At 38.4% G+C, this 24178-nt stretch overlaps 1 protein-coding gene across 1 annotated transcript in view; it reads right to left on the bottom strand.

The window, feature by feature from the left end:
• Positions 1–24178, bottom strand: part of STON2 (stonin 2) — a 115054-nt gene that overhangs the window by 74666 nt on the left and 16210 nt on the right. Inside the window, 1 exon segment of the mRNA XM_008574295.1 lies at positions 14300–14497. Coding sequence (XP_008572517.1) covers positions 14300–14497 — 198 coding nt within the window.

The following is a 24178-nucleotide window of genomic DNA, read 5'->3' as shown; positions in this document are numbered from 1 at the left end:
AGACAACATTTTAAAGAGATAATTAAGTTAAAATGAAGTCCTTACAGTGAGTCCTAATCCAATATGACTGTCCTTACAAGAAGAGGACATTAAGACACAGACACACACAGAGCACAGACCATATAAAGACACACGGAGAAGCCTGGCCATCTTCAGGCCAAGGACAGAGAGGACTCAGAAGAAACCAACCCTACTAACACCTTGATCTTGGACTTTGGGGCACAGAATTGTGAGAAAATAACTTTCTGTTGTTTAAACCACCTACCTACTCTGTGGTACTTTGTTGTAGCAGCCCTAGCAATCTAATATACACAGCACTCCACATAAGACTAGGAAAAGTCAATTTCAATTTCACAGAAAAAAGACCAATGAGCATCCTTGGTGCTATCACTGGAAAGCGCTGACCTCTTGTTTGTTTAACCCTAATCTCTCAAACTCTGAAGAATGGCTTTCCATTAAACCATATCTATTTCCTGCAAAGAATAAGCAACTAGCATTATACCAGTGAAAAGTTACATACAGGCACATGGTTCTTTTACACAGAAAAGACAGAAATATTTGAAAGATGAAGCCTCCCAATGCAAACAGGACAGCTCCCACCCCCCAAGCAAATAGTCCAGCCCCCAAACAAACATATCTATCATAAAAGAAATTTTAAAGTAACTCCAGTAACGTATTTAATTTTATTTCTAAATGGAAATATTTTCATTCTTTTTTTTCTTTCTGATTTTTAGAGTAATCTATGATTATCGTAAATAAATCAGATCCTATAGAAATAAATGTAGTAAGTAATAAAAGTCCTATACCCTCAAGATAACCACTATTAGCATTTTGGAATATATCCTATCAAACTTTTTCATATATGTTTAGAAATATATATGTGTGTATATATGTACACATATAAACACATGCATGCAAATATAGTAAAACTATTCCAATTAACAATATTCTACAATTAATATAGTAAAATTATTTATTCCAATTAACAATATACAAAACTATTCCAATTAACAATTATATTGTTAATTGGAAAGGTAGGTTACAAAATAGAATGTGTAATACCTTTCCAATTAACAATATAATTGGATACTTCCATGACTGCATAGCATTCCGTATATGAATGTATCATACTTTATTTGACATTTGATTGGACACTTGGGCTTTGTTTGTTTGCTTTTGCTAATATAAACAGTGCTGCATTGCACACATAATTATATGTCTAATTATTTGCCTGGGATAAACTAATAGTTAAAGAGTATGACATTTAAACTGACATTGATTGCTAGAATGCCCTCCAGAAAGGTCGTTCCTCAATCCTTTCATGCATATTTTCATCTCTCCACACCTAACACTAGATATTTCAACATTGACATAGACTTTGCCAAGCCAACATTCAACGTTATTGTTTAATCTGCACACCTGATTATTGGGATTAGTCGTCTTTTCATAGCACCTCCTTGCAATTTTTCTTTTGTGAAGTAACACATTTACTTTTGAATTGGATTGTAAGTCCATGAGTCCAGCAGGATAAACTAGCTCCTTGGTGAACCACCAAGTCATTCTGTAGATAAGCAGGTGAAAAGGCTGATTGAGGGATTTATTTAGCATAAACAATTCTTTTCTCCTTACTACAGCTGTGGGAAGTAGGCTACAAACTGTGTCACATCCAAAATCCAGTTTCTATAGCAAGTGGCACTGCTCATGACGACTCCAGAAATACTACATAGTATGGGCTTACAGTGTCAATGCGGCTATCTCGGGCAGGGATGGGAAGGGAATTCTAAGTTGTGTTTGCATAGTGTTACAGGCTGAATTGTGCTTCCTCCAAATTCATGTGTTGAGTCCTAACCCCTGGTACTTCATAATGTGACTGTATTTGTAGACAACATTTTAAAGAGATAATTAAGTTAAAATGAAGTCCTTACAGTGAGTCCTAATCCAATATGACTGTCCTTACAAGAAGAGGACATTAAGACACAGACACACACAGAGCACAGACCATATAAAGACACACGGAGAAGCCTGGCCATCTTCAGGCCAAGGACAGAGAGGACTCAGAAGAAACCAACCCTACTAACACCTTGATCTTGGACTTTGGGGCACAGAATTGTGAGAAAATAACTTTCTGTTGTTTAAACCACCTACCTACTCTGTGGTACTTTGTTGTAGCAGCCCTAGCAATCTAATATACACAGCACTCCACATAAGACTAGGAAAAGTCAATTTCAATTTCACAGAAAAAAGACCAATGAGCATCCTTGGTGCTATCACTGGAAAGCGCTGACCTCTTGTTGATGTTCATAACCCTGGTTCCAGAGGCACCACAAGGTGGTGACATAAATTTGTTCTTGAGTCTCAGGCAGATGTGCTCAACAGCAGTGAATTCCACCAAAGACAGCTGCTCTTTTCCAGTAGCTCAGCTTCTTGAACTTCTTATGATTTGTTTCCTCACTTGACCCCAGTTGTGAACTCATTCTCTCCTTTGAAGCAAACATAAAAGATTAACTCCCATTTTTCTGGAAAACCTATATTAATATAACATTAATGAGGAGCTTTCCTAAGCCCTGAGTAATTTGAGAATGAAAGGAAGAAATGCCCCCGAGGTAAAGTCAGGTGGGTGAGAATGGATCTCTAATATAAAGAACTTCGGCACATCTTCAATAAGAAGATGCACTACAGGGCACTCCAAAGAGACCCAAAGAGAATTACAAAGACCCAGACCTTACCCCATAGGACTTTAGGACCAGAGACAGAGATGTATGATCTGAAACACAAAGGTTGGAAGTCGAGAGACTTTCTATGGCCACATCTCATTATACTGTCAAACCTGCTCTTAAGAAAACAATGTTTTATAGGATCCAGAGCTTCCATCTCCATTGGCTCCATTGTTTTTAACTTTTTGCATGAGTGAATGAAAACCTTAGGAAAGGCAGTCTATTGTTTAATTCAGAAAAAAAAAAAAGAACTTCAGAGAGCAATGAAATAAAAAATAACCAGTTGTGCTTGGCTAACCTCTTAGGTTTTTAAATGATTCACAGAATTAAATGATTCACAGAATGGGGGACAAGGAATTACAAGGCCATGCTCTGCTCCTAACACTTTTTCTAGGCCTTGACTTTCTCACCCGTACAATGTGGCAATTCTACTAAATAAACTCTTAAGTTTCTTCTAACTTTAAAGGTCTGTGATACTTAAAGAAGTCAATCAATCACTATGATCCTAAAACCAAATAAGAAGACATCTATTTCCAGAGGCTTTGGAGCTAATCAAGTAATAACAAACACTTGAGAGGGTACTATGTACCAGCCACTATGGTTTGAGTACTTATACTATTTGATATTTTGTTGAGCTTGAATTAACATTTTATTATCTGAAAGAAGCATAGCTCATAATTCTCTTCGAAGCCTGACTTTTCTGGGCGTTGAATGGTTTGCACAAGAGCTTTAGTGAGCAATTTCCAATCTCATTTAAGTCAGTAGAGTTATATCATTTATCTGGGGAGCTACTTAAAGCAGAAGATACCATCCCTCACAGGTAAACTTGATGACTATGCAAAAAGCTACCTACATTTAAAATATTTAGTAAAATAATTCAGAATTATGACCAGAGGAACTTATTTCTGTTTGTCTCAATTCAAGAACTTGGGACCAAGGTGTTTTGAAATAAGGTGAGAGGCAAGGGCATGACGCTGATGCAATGTGGCAAAAAGAGGAGACATAACTACACAAACATTCACTGGACATTTCCTTTGTTCTAAGCATTGTGCTGGAGACCAGACTGTGAGGACAATCCAAAAATGAAAACATCACTGTTGCCCTGGAAGACCTAATGGTTTTGTAGGGAGATGACATCCATGCAAAGAACCTTCCTACCAAAGGTAGAATAGGTGGTTAAAGGGACTGTGACCTGGAGCAAAACTCAGGAGAGAATCTGCTTGAGGCAGCTTACTTTGAATTTCATCTTTAGGACCATACTTGGCACAAAGTAAGAACTTTGTGTGACAGAACATCATCTGTATTTCACTTTATACAATGAATAGGACTCTGCCATGCATAAAACAGGAGTTTTCAGGTGAAAAGCAGCAGTAGAAGCATAGAGATGGAAAATTTTGAAGCATAATGGGGGAAACTGTTTGGTTGGGATTCTGTCTATTTGGAATACTAAATGCCTTCTGAATTTGTTCAGTTTTCTCTAACCTAGTCTGGTCCAGGCCACCACCTGTCCTTCCTGGATACTGCCTGGCCTCCAACCAGGGTGAGCCTGTCTCACCCTGCCCTATCTACACTATTTCCAACATCTGATCATGTCATTCCTTCCCCAGCTTAAAACCTTGAATGGCTCTCTGTCCCTTTTAGGAGTAATTACAAATTCCTTAATAAGAGTTTACCTAGCATTGTGAATGTAATAATTCCACACAAATTTATGTTTAAAAATGCTTAATATGTCCATTCTTATATGTTTGCACAGCGTTGTGAGTGTAATTAATTCCATGTAATTGTATATTTAAAAATACTTAAAATGGTGATCCTTTGCTATAGATGTCTTACCACAGTAAAAGAAAAAAAAAAAATGAGTTTGCCTACGAAGCCCTGTACATTCTGCCCTTTCCTAGAGTCTAGGATCTTGCACTGTCTATATATGTAGCCACTAGCTACAAATGGCTATTTAGATTTAAATTAATTAAAATTATAAATCTTCAGTCCCACTATCCACATTTCAAGTGTCCATTAGCTAAATACAGCTAATGGCTCCTATACTGGATATCATCACAGAAAGTACTACTGGACAGGGCTGGCTGGATGAACCTCTCATCGTTCCATGGATGAGCAACACCTTATAGTCAAAGTGAGGTACTTTCAGTCCTCTGAACTCACTCCGCTTTCTCTGGCTAATATTACTGTGGCTTGTTGTCTATATCAATAATTGAGAGAAATGCTCATTTCACTAACCTCCCTTAGAAGTTAGAGATAATAAAGATGTAAATCATCCAAGTTCATGTACCCTCTAGATTCTAAGTGGTTTCAAATATCTAGTTTTCATTACCAGTTTAGAACCAAAAAAAAAAAAAAAAACCACAGCATCTTAAACTCTCCCTGTAAGATTAGGAGCAAATGAGAGATCCTTCCATAGGGCCCAGCCATAGGAGGGGCAGAGCTGCACAGCCTTTGACAAGTCTGGATGTCAATCTTAATCTTGTCACTTAACTAATGTGTGACTCGGCACTGGTGTTCACATCTGTACAAGGAGGACAGCAATACTAAGAAAGACACCACAGAAGGTAATTGATAAAAGGCATTACAGCTGTCACCTCCTCTTCAGGATTAGCATGTTGGCAATTCTAAAAGGGACTTACAGAATCTCTGGGTAGGGACCATGGGTTTTTTATGAGTTCTAAAATATCTACTTAAGATCACCTGTTTGGAACAAAGCATCTTTGGAACAAAACTCTGCTGCTCTTTCTCAGATTTTGCACCACACAGATGTTTCAATAACTGCAAGAATCCATTTCAAATATCATGACAAAGCTTTCCCCAACTCACGTTCTTTGCACTCTGTAAGGTGAATATATGGAGGGGAAATGACTGCTTTGGTCAAAGAATATATAGGACAATGAGATTCTGAAATGCCCAAACTTAGAAAGCATACCCCCACTGCACACATTCACATACATCCACATAAAATACTAGTAAAATCCAAATAAGAACAAGAAAAACAAAAGGAATGGAGACTACTGGATAATAGCCTAATATTTAAAAATATGGGAAAAGGGTCTTATTCCCGCACTAGTCACATCTACTTGTTCTCTTTTAATTCTTCCCAGTCATGAAATGACATTTTGATGAGCAAACACACTTAAGCCTATGTAACTGGAGAGTAGGTTTGGGAACGAGGGCCTTCCAGCCCTATATCAGAACAGTTCATTTATTCCACAAAGACCCACTGTGTAATTTCAGTGTGCCAGGCAGCATGCTGGGGAGATAAAATGGACATGGTTCCTGCTTCCAAGAAGGTTTCAGTTCAGTGGGGGACTCCTGAACAAACCGTTGCTATCCAATGACGTTAGTGCAGAGGGGAGGCTTGTATGTAGCTCCTGGGATGCAGAGGAAGCAGCACCGCATCTGCGGGAGGTTCTCTAACCTGCTCCTTCCTCACAAACATCAGCCTCTTGCAGTGCATCAGGCACAGCGCACGGTGAGCAGAGGAGACAGACTCAGGTTGAATCCCAACTCTACCCTTTTTAGTTGTGTGACTTTGGCCAAATCATTTAACCTCTTTGGCTGTTTTCTTTGCATCCTTAAAATGGGATAGTAATATGCACTTTTAAAACTGTGAAAATTAAATGAGGTAATGTATGTATAAAATGTGTAGCACATTTCAGGGACATAGAAGATTTTCTATAAATATAAACAATTTTTTAATTATACAGAAAAATCCTTTAATGGCAAAAAATTCTGATTGTAGATTATCAGTTCTTCATGAGAAAATATCACATAACTTACTCTTCTTTGTATTCTTAGCGGCTGGTAAAAGGTAGAGATTCAATGAACATTTTGCATTTATGAGAAACTTTTGAACCTCTCTGGAGAAACGTTCAATGAAAGTAAACATTAGAGTTTTTTGTTTTTTAATACCGATTAAAATCCAAAATGCACAACTAATGGAGACAAGAATACACAGGAACAGAAATGAGGCCAAATCTGTATTTGTTAATGAAAGAGAAAAACAATGTAATTTGTCTAAAAAAATACTTTGTTCTTCCTCCATTTTGAGGGAGGAAACTACTATTCAGGAAGAATTTGAGTATCTCTGAAATTTGTAGCTAGGGAAAAGAATTGTAAAAATTAGTTAACTTCGTTTTTTTTTTTTGTTTTCCAAGCAAAAACCTTTACCTTTCCAAGGTGAAAAAACATATATATATATATGTGCTTTAAGAACAACAAAAATCCCCTGTAATCCCATCATGCACAATGATAATTACTGTTTATCTGTAAATCTGGGCCCCTGATTCTGGTTTAGAGCTCTACCAGCTGTGGCAGGATTATGACAAAACAGGCAACAGAGAAACATGCTACATCTTGTAAGGGGACACACAACCCAGGGGATGCTACCCTTAACAAACAACGACAAGAGAACCTTTCTGAGCATTTACAAAGTTGTTGTCACAGAAATTAAGGTCTCCAGTCCATAAGTCTCTTCCCAGTACAAACACTTGTTTCTGACCAAAAAAATGAGTCCAAAATCTCCAAGGATATTCTACCGCTCTGGCAGAATTCCACTGTAATCAGTTAAACACAGATGAATCAAGAATACCTGTCTTAATTTGTTTTACAGCCCATGAGTATTTAAATACAAAGAAAGTTTGGCAAAATGTAGCCTTGGGTCTGCTGGGGCCAAGAGGTTTAGCAGAGGATGAGACAAAGTAGGGCTAACTTTAAAAAGCTAACTAACCCAAGCAAGTTTTTCAGCATATTTCACTTTGGTTTCTCTGGTTTTCCAACACTTTAGCAATGGCATGTACTTCGAAGTCAAATTTGCCAATTTATGTATGTTTGGGTTTCCATACACCAAGATCTGACCAAGTAGGCAGTATGAATTGGTGGAGAGCTAAGTTTACATATACATATACATATACATATACATATACATATACATATACATATACATATACATATACATATACATATACATATACATATACATATACATATACATATACATATACATATACATATACATATACATATACATATACATATACATATACATATACATATACATATACATATACATATACATATACATATACATATACATATACATATACATATACATATACATATACATATACATATACATATACATATACATATACATATACATATACATATACATATACATATACATATACATATACATATACATATACATATACATACACACACACACACATACACATACACACATATATGTATATAAATACACACATATATAAATATAAGTTATACACATACATACATACAATTTCAGGACTTTTCAAAATCTTTAATAAGCTAATCCATGTTATGAGTCTCCACCAGAGGGGGCCCAGTATGACCTACCACATTGGCCCCAGCATCTGACTTTTTCTTGGGCTTCTGCATGGGACACACTCGGAAGTGCTGGAATCATCAATCTAAATGGGATACAAATGTCTGGTATGCAGATGACTCTTACCCCCTGCAATCTCACGCCATTCATTTGAGGATACATTCAACAGACAAGTATCAACACCTTCTGTGTGCCTCATCCAGTCTTGACATTTCTCAGTCTGCACATATCTCAGCATTCTAACCCCACATTTAAATCTACATTTTTCTCGTACTTAGAAAAAAACCAGAACCGAAGCCCACCACCTAACAGCACCCTGTGCTAGTGCAAACATTTATGTGTTTTCTCTTCTCTGGTTGAATGAACTTCAAAGGCAAAAGGCTTGTTGTTATTCCCTAGACCATCTCACCATTTATCAACCCATGTAAATCTACTGGTATTACAGAACTCCTCTGATTGGTGAAGATGACATGGTGTGCCCGTCTTATCTAGGCAAAGGGAACCCCTGCGGAGATAGGGGGTGAGAGAGGAAGTGATCTTTATTTGGGATCTTGCCTATTTCCAATTCTCCACCATTTGCTCTGGAGATCTGGCCCCAGAGCAAACATCAACACTACTCTGCTGCTCTGTCTCACACCCTGTGATTTAACCAAGATGAGGGGATGTATTTGTTTTCCTCCTGATTATCCCCTTGGTGAGAAAATGAGAAGAAAGTGTAGGCTGATCATAGATTCTTTCCCTCCACAATTATGCTGGGAATAGGATTGCCCTATGGGGCAGCCAAATCTCTGCAGAACTCTTGCTGCAGATGATAGAGAAGAAGGTAAGACTCAGCTCACTGCCGCCCATGACCAAGCAACAGGGGCCAAGGTAAATGGGCTGGAGCTGGTGCAGCATAATCCCCCTCCATACGAGAGATGAAGCACACACTGTGCCGCCAGGGCAAGCCCGGGTCGGCCAGCTGAGGGCGCTCCTGACAGAGCCTGCAATTCTGCAGGTGCTCATCACGCACCACTTCCCTCTGCAATGCTAAAGGCATGGGTGTGGAGCGGGGAATCAATGACAAAAGCCTCCCTAAGGCAGATCCTCCCAAGGATCCCCAAGCTCTCAGCACAGAAGCCAATCATACTGAGCTCCCCACCGCGCCTGTCTGTGCATACCTACTGCTTGCTGCTGAGATATGCAAAGCCCTTCTTAGGTCTCATCCCACAAATGTATAGTTTATAGTCCTCTTCAGAGTAATAAAGGAGTAGGTAGTAATTATCCTTATATCCATATCAAGGGGTAATTAAGCAGAGAGATATTAAATTAGGATTTTGTTTTTGTTCCTAAAGCGCTTTGTACTGAACAAAAAAAAACCTTCACATGCACCCTGTCACCCTGCCTGGGCAGGGATGCTCAGACCCATTTCACTGAGGAAGGGAAGCTCTAGAGGGGTGACTTACCTGGAGGAGACACAGGCACGTGGGAATCTGCACCACAGCCCCAGAAGGATCCAGTTTACCCTGATGGAATCATCCAGCCTCAAAGGAGGGTTCTCCCAGAGGTTGGCACTTCCACAGGCCTGGCGACAGGCAGAGGACAGGTACTTACCTGTGGCTGTGGAGCTTTCCATGTGTATAGTGTCATGTTATGATACTCATGAGTATATTGTGGGTTTTGTCCATGGTTCCTGGCTCATAACTCCCACAGCTCTTGTTCTAACCTTCTCTTTTTCCCCTGCCTTTCTGTCTTGGAGTTGGCCTTAACAATAACCTCTGACCTACTTTACCTGATTGTAAGTCACAAGACCACCATTCCAGAAGGCATCCTGCCCCATTCCCAGAAGGAAGGAATGCTGCTGCACAGAGAGGCCAAGAAGAATCTGATTAAACAGGCACTGCTGGGTTGTGCCTTCAGTCTGTTACTGTTAGATCATACCCTTTTTGTCTAATCACATTTCTACACGGTCATCCATGCTTCAATCATGCCTATGTAATAAAGCTTAGAAAAAACCCAGCATAACAGGGCTCAGGGAGCTTCCGGATAGCTGAACCCGTGGAGATTCCTGGAGGGTGGTGCACCCGGGGAGGGCAAGAAAGCTCCACGTGTGTCTCTTCATCTGTATCTTATTAATATCCTTTATAATAAACCAGTAAATGTGAGTGTTTCTCTGAGTGGTTGTGAGCCACTCTAGCAAATTAAGCCCAAGGAGGGGGTCATGGAAGCCCTGATTTACAGCCGGCCAGTCAGAAGCACAGGTAAAATAACCTGGGGCTTGTGACTGGCATCTGAAGTGGGGCAGTCTTGGTGACCGAGCCCTTAACCTGTGAGATCTGACGCTGTCTCCAGGTAGACAGTGTTGGAATTGAATCAGAGGACACCCAGTTGGTGTCCGCTGAAGAACTGCTTGGTGTGTATGGGGAAAAAACCCCACACATTTGGTCACAGAAGTCTTCTGTGTTGATTGTTGCTGAGTAAAAGTATAGGAAAAACACTTTACTTTGGCTGGGTTTTTTTCCTATATATACTCAACAGATTTCCTTGAGGATCTCAATAGCTCATCTGAAAGCATTTTTAAGTCTCCACTGCTGGGGTAGATGGATGAACGCTACAGGTTTGAAAATAGTTGGTCATTCTCCTAAATCTTAATTTTCTTTCTCTTCCTTCTCTCCTAGGATACAGGAAGTATTTAAGTATTAAAGACTTTTCAAAGCCAGAACTCCACCCTGATCACACAGGTCAGGATGTTCAGGAAGAGCCTCCTGGGGTTCCCACTGCTTGGCTGTAACCAGACACTTTCCCCACAGCCTGGGGAACTGCTCCCAGAGGATTTGCCCCACATTTCCCAAGGTCCAGGAGGTACACTCCTGTCACCTCTGGGCCTAGAGGAGTGGATGGAGGCAAAACAAGAAGAAGAGTACTTCGTCATAAGCAGATAGAAGCGTTCCCTAGCGCCTGGGCCAACCCTAGCCCTGACCTGATTACTAAAGAATAGGGAGATTCCTTTTCAAAGTGGAGTGTCCAGAAACTTGTTTACATAACACTGTAAGTACTGTGGGCACACAGCTGTTATCTGTAAGCACTCATACCTGTTAAGGAAACATGAGCTTTACCTTCAAGCTCTCCCTGCTACACATCTTTTAAACCCCTCAATCCTTTTTATGTCAAAAATAGTCCCAAGGCAATAGATGCATATGTATTTATACACATCCTCCACACATATCTGTACAGAAGGTCTGGAGGATAACACTGGTCACCACAGTGACTAGGGGCACCACCAGGTTTAGGAAACCACTGGAAAAGGCTTTGGAACTTTGATTGAAATCTGGACGATCCGTTTCTTAGTGATGGTCTCTCTCTCTTTTTTTTTTCCTTTTTGTCTTTTTTTTACTGACCGGCAACGGGATCGCAACCCTCGTTGTTGCGCCCGCACCGCGCTCAGCCAGTGAGCGGGAACTGGTCTCCACATGGGATCCGAACCCCCGGCGGGAGCGCCGCCACGCTCCCAAGCGGCGCACTCTCCAGTGCGCCACCGGGCCAGCCCGATTAGTGATGGTCTCTTAAAGAAGTTTCTTAACCTTCCTCAGACTCAGTGTCAACTAGGAAAAGGGAGAATGATATCTGCCTTGCAGGATTGTCATAAAGGCCAGAGACAATACACCTCATATGCTGGCACACAGCACACACTCAGTAAGTGCCAGCTATGATTATTACTCCTGCAAAAGTGGATAGTTGCCAAAAGGCCATCCATCCATCTTCCCATAGCCATAGAAACTGCCTTTTGTTGAAGGAGAGAAGAGCATCATTCATCATTCTCTAGTCCTAGTTTTGCATTTGAGTCTCTGGAGAACAACTCTAGCCTAGGAGGCTTTTAGTTCCTGGTGGGGACCAAAGTATGATGGCTATTCTCCATCTGCTCCATGCCCACCCCATTCTCTACCTGCTCTGTGCCCTGGCGACTGACCTCTGTAGGCTGCCTCGCCAGGGCTTCATGCTCTTTGGCTTCCGGCTGGGATCTGCCATCTGAGTATTTATTGCCCCCATCTCCCTACTTCGGCAAATCTCTGCAGTGGCTCTGTTGTGCCTATAGTCACAGCACCTGTGAGGCAGCCCCTCCTCTGTGATTCCAGCTCTTGCTTCCTCTGTAAGCAGTCCCTTCATGAAACTCTCTCCAGAAAAAACCCTTTCTAGGGTACCATCTGCATCCTGCTAGAATCTCGACCAAAGCAACTGGGGAGGAGGCTTTCTTGACGTGAATTATAACACTATTAGAATGACTTTAGAAAAGGAGATGCTAAAAATAATTATAAGCTCTGGAGACAGATGAACAATGTCCAGTTCAGCCGAGGACTCTGATTCTCATCACTTGACCCTCTAAGAATTAAAGCAAATTTTACCTAATAAGAAAGTGGAGAGGCCGCTGAAAAAACAGTCTGAACTTAGAGAACTTGACTTTTCCTTTTGCAGGGGGCCCATTCTGCACCTCTCTGAAGCAGTAAGAACTCTGCCACAGGAAAGGGAAGAGTTTCGTTCTTGGTGATCATTTACTCTGTGTCAGGCATAACTTGTCTCACTTGGAGCTGAAAACAACGTGGTGAGGTAAGTACTATTATTATCCCCATTTTTCAGATAAGGAAACAGAGTCATAAAGATAGTAAGGACCTTTCCCAAGTAAATGGCAGAACAAGGATTTGAACCTGAGCTGTAGGACTCCAGGGTCTGGGCACGCTTAACCAATGCACACCCCACACCTCCATACCCTTGTAAGGCTTGGAAAGGAGGCCATGACCACAAGAGGCAGACCAGGGAGACCAGCTCAGCCTCTCTTCCTAACAGCCTCAGCTACTGACGGGGACTTCCCATCCAGGAGACACTCTCCACAGTGGAAATGGGGTTGTGGGTACATATTTCAGCCACTGACCAGGATCATCAGCCACGGAGACTAACCAGAATTGAAGGAGTGTCTGTGACAATGCTACAAAGAATTGTGGCTTGAGGGCCGGCCCGGTGGCGCACTGGATAGTGCGCCGCTTGGGAAGCGCGGCGGCGCTCCCGCCCGAGGGTTCGGATCCCACTTGCAGACCGGTTCCCGCTCACTGGCTGGGCGAGGCGCGGGAGCAGCGCCGAGGGTTGCGATCCCGTTGCCGGTCCCCAGTCCGGTACGGGGGCAACACTGAGGGTTGCGATCTGTTGCCAGACACGGAAAAAAGACAAAAGACAAAAAAAAAAAAAAAAAGAATTGTGGCTTGAGAAAAGAGAGTCTGTGATAAACTAGAATTCTCTGCAATATTATCAAATAACAAACCAAATCCTGTCTGAACCCTTTAGTCTGTAAGAGGGATCCCTCTTTGTTCCTGTAGAATGTAATACCACACAGCAGGAGAGCAAATGCTACCCTAATTTGAAAAATGACCTGGAGACAAACTCCTAAACAACACTTTTGAGAAAGAAAAGCAAGCACTGTTGACACACTGCAGAATTTAACCCACAGAGAATCTAGCAGTAACCCTACCACTTTCAGTGGAAAACAATCCCTTGGGCCAAATAACAAAACACCAAGAACATACAACATCTTTCCAATGACATCCCAAACCTCTCCCATAATACAGAGCTTGTTGGAGGCTCCTATTCCACCTGCAAGGGAAAGCCAGCATTCCATCCTACACCCACAGCAAAGTTTAGCAAGTGGACCGTGGGACACTACAAACTGACTTATTGCTCAATTAAGGCACAACAGAATAAACATTTAACTGTAAAATGATCTGTAGTCTGGATACAGTGGCTGAGACCTGATTCTCATTCTGATTCACATAACATTTTACTTTTTCTCTGCTTAAATCTACCTCCCTCTTGCTGAAGAGGGAAGATGTGTGGGAGGTGGGATGAAAGATTCAGTCTTGTGCATATTACCCATAGGTCAGTAATCCAAGGAGAAAATAAATTGGCAGGGAAGGGCACTTGTACCAAACAGCCAGAAAATAACACATCATGATATATTGTCAAATGGTCTCCCAATATGAATAATCTGACAAGCAATCAGCCAATCTGTTTATACATTTTTTCCTAATGCAATTTCAAACCACTCTGGAGTTCAGCTTTTTGACTGGATGACTACACCTGAGCTTACTCTGCAAAAAAGCTGGCTGCAGGGATTTTAAGAGGAACATAAGAGAACCTGGGAACACCGAAAGTGATTTGCAAAGCCCTGTGGCTTGCAGCTTTGTCTTACCAGTGGAGTCAGCCCCAGAAGCCCTGCCACTCATCTGCTCCTCAGCATGGATGAGCTGCAGGTCTGTGTATGAAGGGCCCAAACTAGGACTGCTGGTGTCTTCAGAATGGGTTGTCCAGCTGCTCTCAGAGGTCAGAGGGCATCTCCCCAGGGAGTCAAACGAAGGGCATGTCCAGCAGGGCATGGTCAATGATGAGGCTGGGGACAGACAGAAAGCCAAAAGTATAAAATATAAATAGTTGTACTTTGTTTCAGTGCTTATCTTACTTTGATGGTGCTCGGATCCTATAAAATCTCAACAACCTCTATCTTTTAACATATACAAAAATCAACTCAAAATGGATTAAAGACCTAAATTTAAGACCCAAAACTATGACAGTACTAGGAGAAAGCATAGGGGAAATGCTACACGAAATGGGTCTTGGCTCTGCTTTTTTGAGCAAGACTACAAATGCACAGGCAACTAGAGCGAAAATAGACAAATGGGGCTACATCAAACTGAAAAGCTTCTGCACAGCAAGGGACACTTTCATCAAAGTGAAGAGACAACCTACAGAATGGGAGAAAGTGTTTGCAAACTACACATCAGACAAGGGGCTAAAATATCCAGAATATATGAGGAAATCAAACAATGCAACAGCAAAACAACAAATAACCCAATTAAAAATGGGCAAAGGACCCGAACAGACATATCTCAAAAGAAGATGTACAAATGGCCAATGAGCACATGAAAAAACGCTCAACATCACTTAGCATCAGGGAAATGCAAATTAAAACCACAATGAGATAGCATCTCACTCCAGTTAGAATGGCTACTATCAAGACAGAAAATAAATGCTGGCAAGGATGTGGAGATAAAGGAATGCTCCTACATCGTTGGTGAGAATGTAAATTGGTACAGCCACCATGGGAAACAGTATGGAGGTTCCTCAAAGAACTAAAAAGAGATCTGCCTATGGCCCAGCAATCCCATTACTGGGTATACACCCAAAAGCAATGAAGTCAACCTATTGAAAAGACACCTGCACTCCCAAGTTCATTGCAACACTATTCACAATAACCAAGAGATGGAATCAACCTACATGCCCATCAGCAGATGAATGGAGAAAAAAAAAAAAAAAAACTGTGGTTGTTCCTCAAACAACTACAATAGAACTGCCACACAATCCAGCAATCCCACTGCTGGGCATATACCCAAAGTAATGGAAATCATCATGTTGAAGGGATACCTGCACTCCCATGTTTATCACAGCTCTATTTACAGTATCCGAGAGTTGGAATCAACCTAAATTCCATCAGTGAACAAATGGATAAGGAAAATGTGGTATATATACTCAATGGAATACTACTCAGCTATAAAAAAGAATGAAATTCTGCCATTCACAGCAACATGGATGAACTTAGAGAAAATTATGTTAAGTGAAATAAGCCAGGCACAGAAAGAGAAATACCACATGTCCTCACTCATAAATGGGAGCAAAAGAAAGAAAGAAAGAAAGAAAAGAAAGAACAATAACAATAATACATTAAACTTTCAAAAAAAGAGAACAGAACTGTGGTTATTAGAGATGGGAAAGGGGGTTAGTGAGAAACTGGTTAAAGGTCACAAAGACTAATCATGTTTTATAAACGAGTACACTAAATTATCCTGATTTGATCACCACATATTGTACACAGGTACTAATAGTCAAATCTGTACCCCACAAATACATATAATCAATTATGTTTCAATAGAAAAACTGTCAAAAAAACCCCACTGTGTTTTTTGGTATAAAAAGGTAGGTATAAAAAGAAGTGATATCCTATCATTTGCAGCAACATGGATGGAACTGGAAACCATCATGTTAAATGTAGTAAGCCAGGCACAAAAAGACAAATATTGCGTGATCTCACTAATATGTGGAATCTAAAAAAAAAAAAAAGAAAGTGGTTCTCATAGAAGTAGAAGGTAGAACAATGGTTACCAGAGGCGGGGAGGGGGAAGAGAAGTGGGGGACTAATGGTTACAAAGCTATGCCATCTGCCCTAAGTGAACCATTGTGCAGCATATGCATGTATTGAAACAACACACCGTACCCACAAATATGTTCAAGTAAATGTTAAAATTTAAAAAATAATAAAATAATATCTCAGCAGCCATACAAAGCGAGGAAATATAGGAAGTATCACTCGTGATACAGACAGGGAAAACTGATGGACTGAGACCTCATGGTGAGTCGGTATAAAAGCCAGTATTAAAACTAAGGTTTCAGGACCCTCAAATCAAAGAAAATCTCACTAAAGGAATATGAATTACTTTAAGGTCTAATTTTATTTCTAAATTTAGATTTCAGCTTCATTCAAACTACATGAGTCTTGAGTTTCACCCTTACCCTTACATTTCTTCCATTTTTGGAGGCACACCAATAATCTCAAGAAAACTCAGCAATTTACACTGCAAATTCAAAGCCCGTTTGGGTTAAGAGATAAGAGTATATTTGACTATATGTGTACATGCACATGATATGCATCTGCTTGCTTTGAGTTCCATGGTAACTGGAGATTCTGCAGACAATTATACATACAAATGGAGATTTATTGGGGCTGCTGACCTGCAGGCAATAAGATGAAAATCTTTAAGGGGGAAATGCACAGGGCTTGGCTTTATCTCCCTAACCCTGAGCACCAGATCAGCCATTCAAAACCACTTTAGAAAGTAGTTTTTTAAAATCAAACTTTCAAATTCCCCTAATTTGTCTTTAGTTAATTTCCTACTACGACCTTTCTCCATGGTGCTGCATAAAAATCATATCACTGCAAATTTACCAAGTACTGAAAACAAGTGCCAAAAAGAGTGTGGATAGGGAAGGAAGAATGAAAAAGAAAGAAATTACCATATTTATTGAGTACTCATCAAATGTCAGGCACTTTTACACATATTATCTTGTTTCATCTATCAATCCTGAGAGGTAGGCAGTAGTCTTATTTTGCAAAGGGAGAAATACACTAAGTGAGGTAAGAAACTTGCCCAAGATGGTACAGTCAGTTTTTCTGGCTAGAGAACCAACACTGTAGCGTTGGATTAAGAAATAGAAAGAGAAAATAGAGATTTAAGAGAGAAGAAAGAATAAATAGCAATACTTGAGATATAATATAAATAAAAAACTAAACAGAATTTTCATCCCTCATTTTCTTAGGCATTTATAAAACATGTAGGTCTTTTCTCTGGAGTGCTCATAGCTCATAATTCCTTTTCTTTAAAAATGTCACACTCTCTGCAAGATATTCCTGAGCTATTCTCTCCAATGAAGAATAGGCCCCCTTCTCTGCTTTATTTCTCCTTACCATTTTCACTGTCTAATGTGCTACATGTTCATGTCTTCCCTAACAGAATTCAAGCCTCATGAGGGCAGGGATTTTGTTCCCTTCTGTACCCCCATTCCCAGAATAGTGCCTGGCGCAAAGCAGGCAATCACTTACTACCTACCGGTAATGTCAACAGAAGAACCACAAATCATTCCATATATTAAATATAGACTGTTAAAACTTAACTGGTACCTATAAAATCCCCACACAAACATAAAAAAATTAAAACACCAAAAAAGAAGAAAAATAAAATTAAAACTACTAAAAATAAAAAAGCAAAGCTGAACTCATAAAATCTTATTATAGGACTCCATTTCTTACAGTATAGTGGATTAGTGCTATGGACTGATTGAATTGTGTCCCCCAAAGTTCATATATTAGAAGCTTAATTTCCACTATAACTGTTGAGGGAGGGAAATCCTATTTTCGTAATTGAAAGGTGGGGACTTGAAGAGGTGATTAGATTGTAGGACCATGCCATAGTGAATGAATTAATAATGGTGGTCAGGAGCATGGTTCTGAGGGCTTTAAAAAGAGAGTGAATGAGGAGGTTAGACTCTCTCTCTGCTACACCATTCTCTACTAATGTGAGACCCCCACATGGCTGTAAAACCACTACCAAAGAAGGCCCATCTTAAGTGCTGCCTGGACTTTGGGCTTCCCAGCCTCTGAAACTGTAAGTGATAAATTTTGTTTTCTTTATAAATTACCAGTTCCAGGTATTTTGTTATAAGCAACAGAAATGGACTAACACAATTAGATACTTTGAACTACTGTGGAAATAAAATTAAAATATTAGGTAAAATGTATTAATATTATTTAAAATACATCACAGGGCTAGCAAGAAAGTAAAGAATTACCAGAGGCCAGGTGAAAGCTGGAACCCAGGAACAGTATACAACCTGATTTTCACATCCTGAGAATTTTGAACAAACCAGAAAAACTCTTGAGTTTGAATTTTTTAAACCTCTTGTGAAGAAGGTAAAAAAGAAAGAATCTCAGGCAAACTCAAGATATAAAATCTAACAGAGGATCTGATACATAAAGCAAGAATTCCCAAAGGCTTAAGGGGTAAATTAGGAATAACTCCCACCCTCACACTGGAGATAGCAAAGAAAATTGTCTGCCTTAGGCCTGGATGCAGGGTAGAGGAAAAAATGTATCTCCTGCGAATTAATAAACACAAACTGTCCCACATAGGGGTTTGGAGCTAAAGCTACTCATGTGACAGAATCAGATATGCAAATAATTTGGATACTAGAATTATTAAACAGAAAATATAACTATGCTTAATATGTTTAAGGGATTAAGAAAAGAAGTGGAAAATATGGGAAAGGAGCATGGAGAATTGAAAAAGAACTAAATGAGCTCCTGGAGAAAAAATATACTACCGTAAATACAAAGTTGAACGGACAACATAGAAAGACAGAAAGATGAAAATATGAAAGAGAGATGAAAATACAGGAAGGACACAGTAAGAAGATCTCATTGATATCTGAGTTCCTAAGAAGAGGAGAGAGAAACAGGGAGAGCAGAAATATTTGAGAAAATCCTGGCTGAGAATTTCCCAGAACATATGAAAGATTTTACTCGACAGATTAGAAATTCCATGGCATCTCAAACATGATAACTAAACACCAATCACAGGTAGACATCAAAATTGTGTCAGACCAAAGACAAAGCAGATCTCAGAAGCCACCAAAGAGCAAATATAGGTTACTTTCAAAAGAATAATGACTAGACTGATTATACCGTCTAAACAGCAAGAGAAGCCAGTGCGCACTTCAAAGTTCAGACAGAAAAAAACTATCATGTTAGAATTACATACCCAGTGAAAATATCTTCACAGAATGAGAAAAAAACCCCACAATTTAGACAAGGAAAATTATCACATAAAAACTACAATTAATCTAAAAGTAGAAAAGGTGAGAAGAAAATATAAGATGATAGAAATAAAATTATATCAGTACTTAATAATAAACATAAACGGATTAAACTTTCCAGTCAAAAGAAAAAGACTGTTAGGCTAAATAAACAAATGAAATCTAATGTGCTATGCACAAATGATACATCTAAAATATAAACAATCATCAATACTGAAAGTAAAGGGATGGAAAAGCCATATAAGACAAAACATTGGTGAAAAGAAAGTTGATATAGTTATATTACAGACTTTACAGCAAAATGACAAAAAGTTCAGTTTATCAGAAATAATTCTAAACTTGTATATATTTAATAATACAGCCTCAAAATTAATGCACAAATTGACAGAACTACAAGAAATATCATTATCATAATGCGAGATTTTAAAATACACCTTTCAGTAATTGATAGATCAAGCAGGCAAAAAAGTCAGCAAGGAAACAGAAGATTTAAACAACAAAATGAACAAGCTGATCTAATGGTCATACATAGAACATTACACTCAACAGGTAGAGAATGCATATTCCTTAGAATCACACCTAGAACTTTTATGCCAAGTGACCACATGCTATGACATGAAGTAAGTTTTAACAAATTTTATAAAACTGATATATAGACCATGAACACTGATTACAATACAATTATCTAGTTATCTAAATAATTTGTTTAGATAGCTATCTAAACTAGATAAAAGACCATCTGAAAAATTCAGACATTAAGAAACATACTTCTAAATGATTCATTGGACAAAGAAGAAATCTTAATGAATGTTAGGAAAATTTAGAAGAAAACAATAATGAAAAACTATATATGAAAATTTTAACAATACAGGTAAGCAGTACTATCATGGAAAGTTGTATTGCCTATATTAGAAAAGAAGAGCTGACATTTAATATAATAAGCTTCCAAATCAACAAGCTACAAAAAAACCAGCAAAATAAACCAAAGAATGTTAGAAAGAAGGAAATAATAAACATAAAAGCATAAATTATTAAAAAATTTAAAAATACATATAGATAAAAGATTCTTTGAGGAGACTAAAAGAATGGAAAAGCTGTCAAGAAAAAAGAGCACGAATAAATAACAGTAAGAATGAAAAGGGTACACAACTACAAATGCTACACATCTTAAAAAGGCAATGAGGGAAAAATAATGAATGTCTATGTCAATACATTTGAAAACACAGATAAATTTGTAGAAGTCCTAGAAAAATGTAACTTCAAAACTGATTCAAGATGAGAGTTAAAAATGTGACTTGTCCAATAATCATGAAATAAAGTGAATCAGTACTTAAAACCTTCCTATATGAAAAATATCAGGCCAGGTGGTTTTTTAAAAATTATATCAAACTTTAAAGGAAAAAAAGATATTTTAATTTTCCTCTAACTATTCCAGAGTACAGAAAAAGAAGGACTACTCACCAACTCATTTTATGAGGTGAGCATTCCCTGACACCAAAATCTGACAATATATAGCTAATTTATATTTAAATTCTCTAATAGAATTTCAGACTAATCTCAATCACAAATATAGATTTAAGAATCCTAAACAAATTATTACGAAAGAAAATCTAGTGATTTATGAAAAGAAGAATTACATCATGACTAAATTGTGTTTATCCAATTTGTATAACTTTGGTTTAATACAGTGTTTCTCAACCTTTTGTCATTACTGTCCCCTAAAGACTTTTTTTTGCACATTTTTGAATTCTCTCTCTCTTGAATTCCCTCTCTAACAGAATACCACAACCAGGAAATTGACATTAATACAAATCATCAATCTTTTTCAGATTTCCCCCATTTTACATGTACGTGTGTGTATTTAGTTCTATGCAGTGTTATGAGTGTGAAGGTTTGTGTATCTGCCACCCTAGTGAAGATTCAGAAAAATTTCATCACTGCAAGGATCTCCCATGTTGCCTTTACATAATCACACCCATTTCCCTCCCTGCTTGCCTCTATCCCCATGCTCTGTTGCTACCCCCTGGCAAGTACTAATCTGTTATTCATTTCTCTAATTTTGTCACTTCAAGAATGCTATTTAAATGGAATCATGCATGTATGTAACTTTTTATGAATGGTGTTTATTACTCAATGTAATGCCTTTGAGATTCATCTAATTGTTGCATATAGCAAAAGTTCATTACTTTTTATCACTGAGTAGTATTCCATGGTATTGATGTACCATAGTTAGTTTAACCATCTACCCATCAAAAGACATCTGGGCTGTTTCCAGTTCTTAGCTATTATGAATAAAGTTGCTATGAACATCTGTGTACAGGTTTTTATATGAACTTAAGTTTCCATTTCTCTGGGATAAATGTTCAAGAGTGGAATTGCTGGGTCATATAGTAATTGAATGTTTAATTCTATAAGAAACTGCCAAAATATCTGACATTCCACCAGCAACATGAGTGATCTATTTCATCTGTTTTCTCACCAGCATTTAGTGTTATCACTACTTTTTGTTTTAGTCATTCTGATAGGTCTGTAGTGATAGGTTATTTTAATTTGTATTTCCCTAATGGCTAATGATATCGAACATCTTTTCATGTGCTTATTTGCTATCTACATATCCTCTTTGGTGAAATGCATGCTTATGTCTTTTGCCCATTTTTAAATTGCATTATTTGGTTTTTTATTGTTGGGTTTTGAGATTTCTTTATATATTCTAGATTCTAGTCCTTTTGTTGTATATGTGGGTTGCAAATATTTTCTCCCAATCTGCAGCTTGTCTCTTCATCTTTTTAACTGAGTATTTTGCAAAGCAAAAGCTTTTAATTTTGATGAGGTACAATTTATCAATTACCTTTGAAATTTTAATACTACAGATACGTTGTATGTCTATTTATGTACTGAGTAAACAGCTATGCTGTACACAAAAAAAGATTAAAATTACTTTGCCCCCACCCAAGAACTTATTTTTAGCCCCCTTGGGCTAAAATATGAGAATATGTGGGTTAACATTAGAAAATCAACTAATGTAATTCACTGCAATAATATATTAAAGGAAAAAACCCATATTATCATCATAATAGATATAGAAAAACGATTGAATAAATTTTAATAATCATTCATGGTAGTAATTTTTGGCAAACCAGAAGCAGAAGAGACACCTTAAACCTAACAGAGACAACTCTAAAACCTCATAGCAAACACCATGCAAGGTTGGAAAGTTTTACCCTTGGAGATTCAGATCAAAATGGAGATGTTCATTACCCCCACTTCTGTTCAATATCATATTTGTGGTCAGAGCTTGCACAGTAAGGCAGGAAGTGATAGATGTGAAAGAAACAAAACTCTTATTATTTGCAGATGATATTTTTGTGTACGTAAAATAAAAGACCCTACTGATAAATTATCAAATTAATAATCTTAGCAAGGTACTTGTGATTTAAAAAATCAACATATAAAAATAAATTGCACTTCTCAAAATTGGTAACAAATATTTAGAAAATGAAACAAAACAAGATAGCATCTATAAGAGCAATAGAAAATATGAAGCATATATACTAATAAACCTAACAGATATGTGCAAAGCCTCAGAAGAGATACTTCTAAAGTTTATGAACAGACAGTAAAGAAGACCTAATAAATGGGTATGTGTGTGTTTGTGTGTGTGTATATACACACTTATATGTTTATATATATATAGGGATTAAAAGATTTCATATAGTAAAGATGTTAATTCTTTCCAAATTGGTTTATAGATTTACTGAAATCTCAGTTAAAATCCTAGCAAGATTTTTCTCCATGTTAACAAGCAGAATCATACTATTTAGATATAAATGAATTACTATTTTAATATATCTTTATAAGTATATATGAGGGTACTTCAAAATCTTTATAGAAAGATTTGTATTATCTTTTAATTCCATTTTCCACAAACTTTTTGAAGTACCCCCACATATTAAAAGTAAAATAATAGAAATGGTATTGGGAAAATTGGATATTTACAAGGAAAAAATAGAATTAGACTTACACTTCACAGCATACAGAAAAATCAGTTATAGGTGGATTGAATGTCAAGGTGGATTGAATGTCAAAGCTGATTGAATGTAAAGGCTATGCAGGAAATATGTTAGAAGACAATATTGCCAGATATACTCATGACTTTGGGGTAGGGAAAGATTTCCTTTACCAAGACATAGAAAGCACTATGCTTAAAGAAAAAAATAATAAAATCTCATGTCATTAAAAAAATAACTTCTTTTCACCAAAAGGTGCCATGAAGAGAATGAAAAGACACTCCACAAGGTAGGAAATAATATCTGCCACACATTGCACCCATCAGGAACTCCTAGAAATCAGCAAGAACAAAAGGAATAGAACCCAACAGGAATATACTTAAAAAGGCATTTTATGGGGCCGGCCCGGTGGCGCACTGGATAGTGCACCGCTTGGGAAGCGCGGCGGCGCTCCCGCCTGAGGGTTCGGATCCCACATGCAGACCGGTTCCCGCTCACTGGCTGAGTGAGGCGCGGGAGCAGCGCCGTGGGTTGCAATCCCGTTGCCGGTCCCCAGTCCGGTATGGGGGCAACACTGAGGGTTGCGATCCATTGCTGGACACGGAAACAGACAAAAAACAAAAAAAAAAAAAAAAGGCATTTTA

The sequence above is a fragment of the Galeopterus variegatus genome, unplaced genomic scaffold (genome assembly GCF_000696425.1).
Source record: "Galeopterus variegatus unplaced genomic scaffold, G_variegatus-3.0.2 Scaffold1029, whole genome shotgun sequence".
In the NCBI taxonomy this organism is placed as follows: domain Eukaryota; kingdom Metazoa; phylum Chordata; class Mammalia; order Dermoptera; family Cynocephalidae; genus Galeopterus; species Galeopterus variegatus.
Note: the sequence above shows the minus strand (reverse complement) of the source record. Positions and strands in the feature narration are given on the sequence as shown.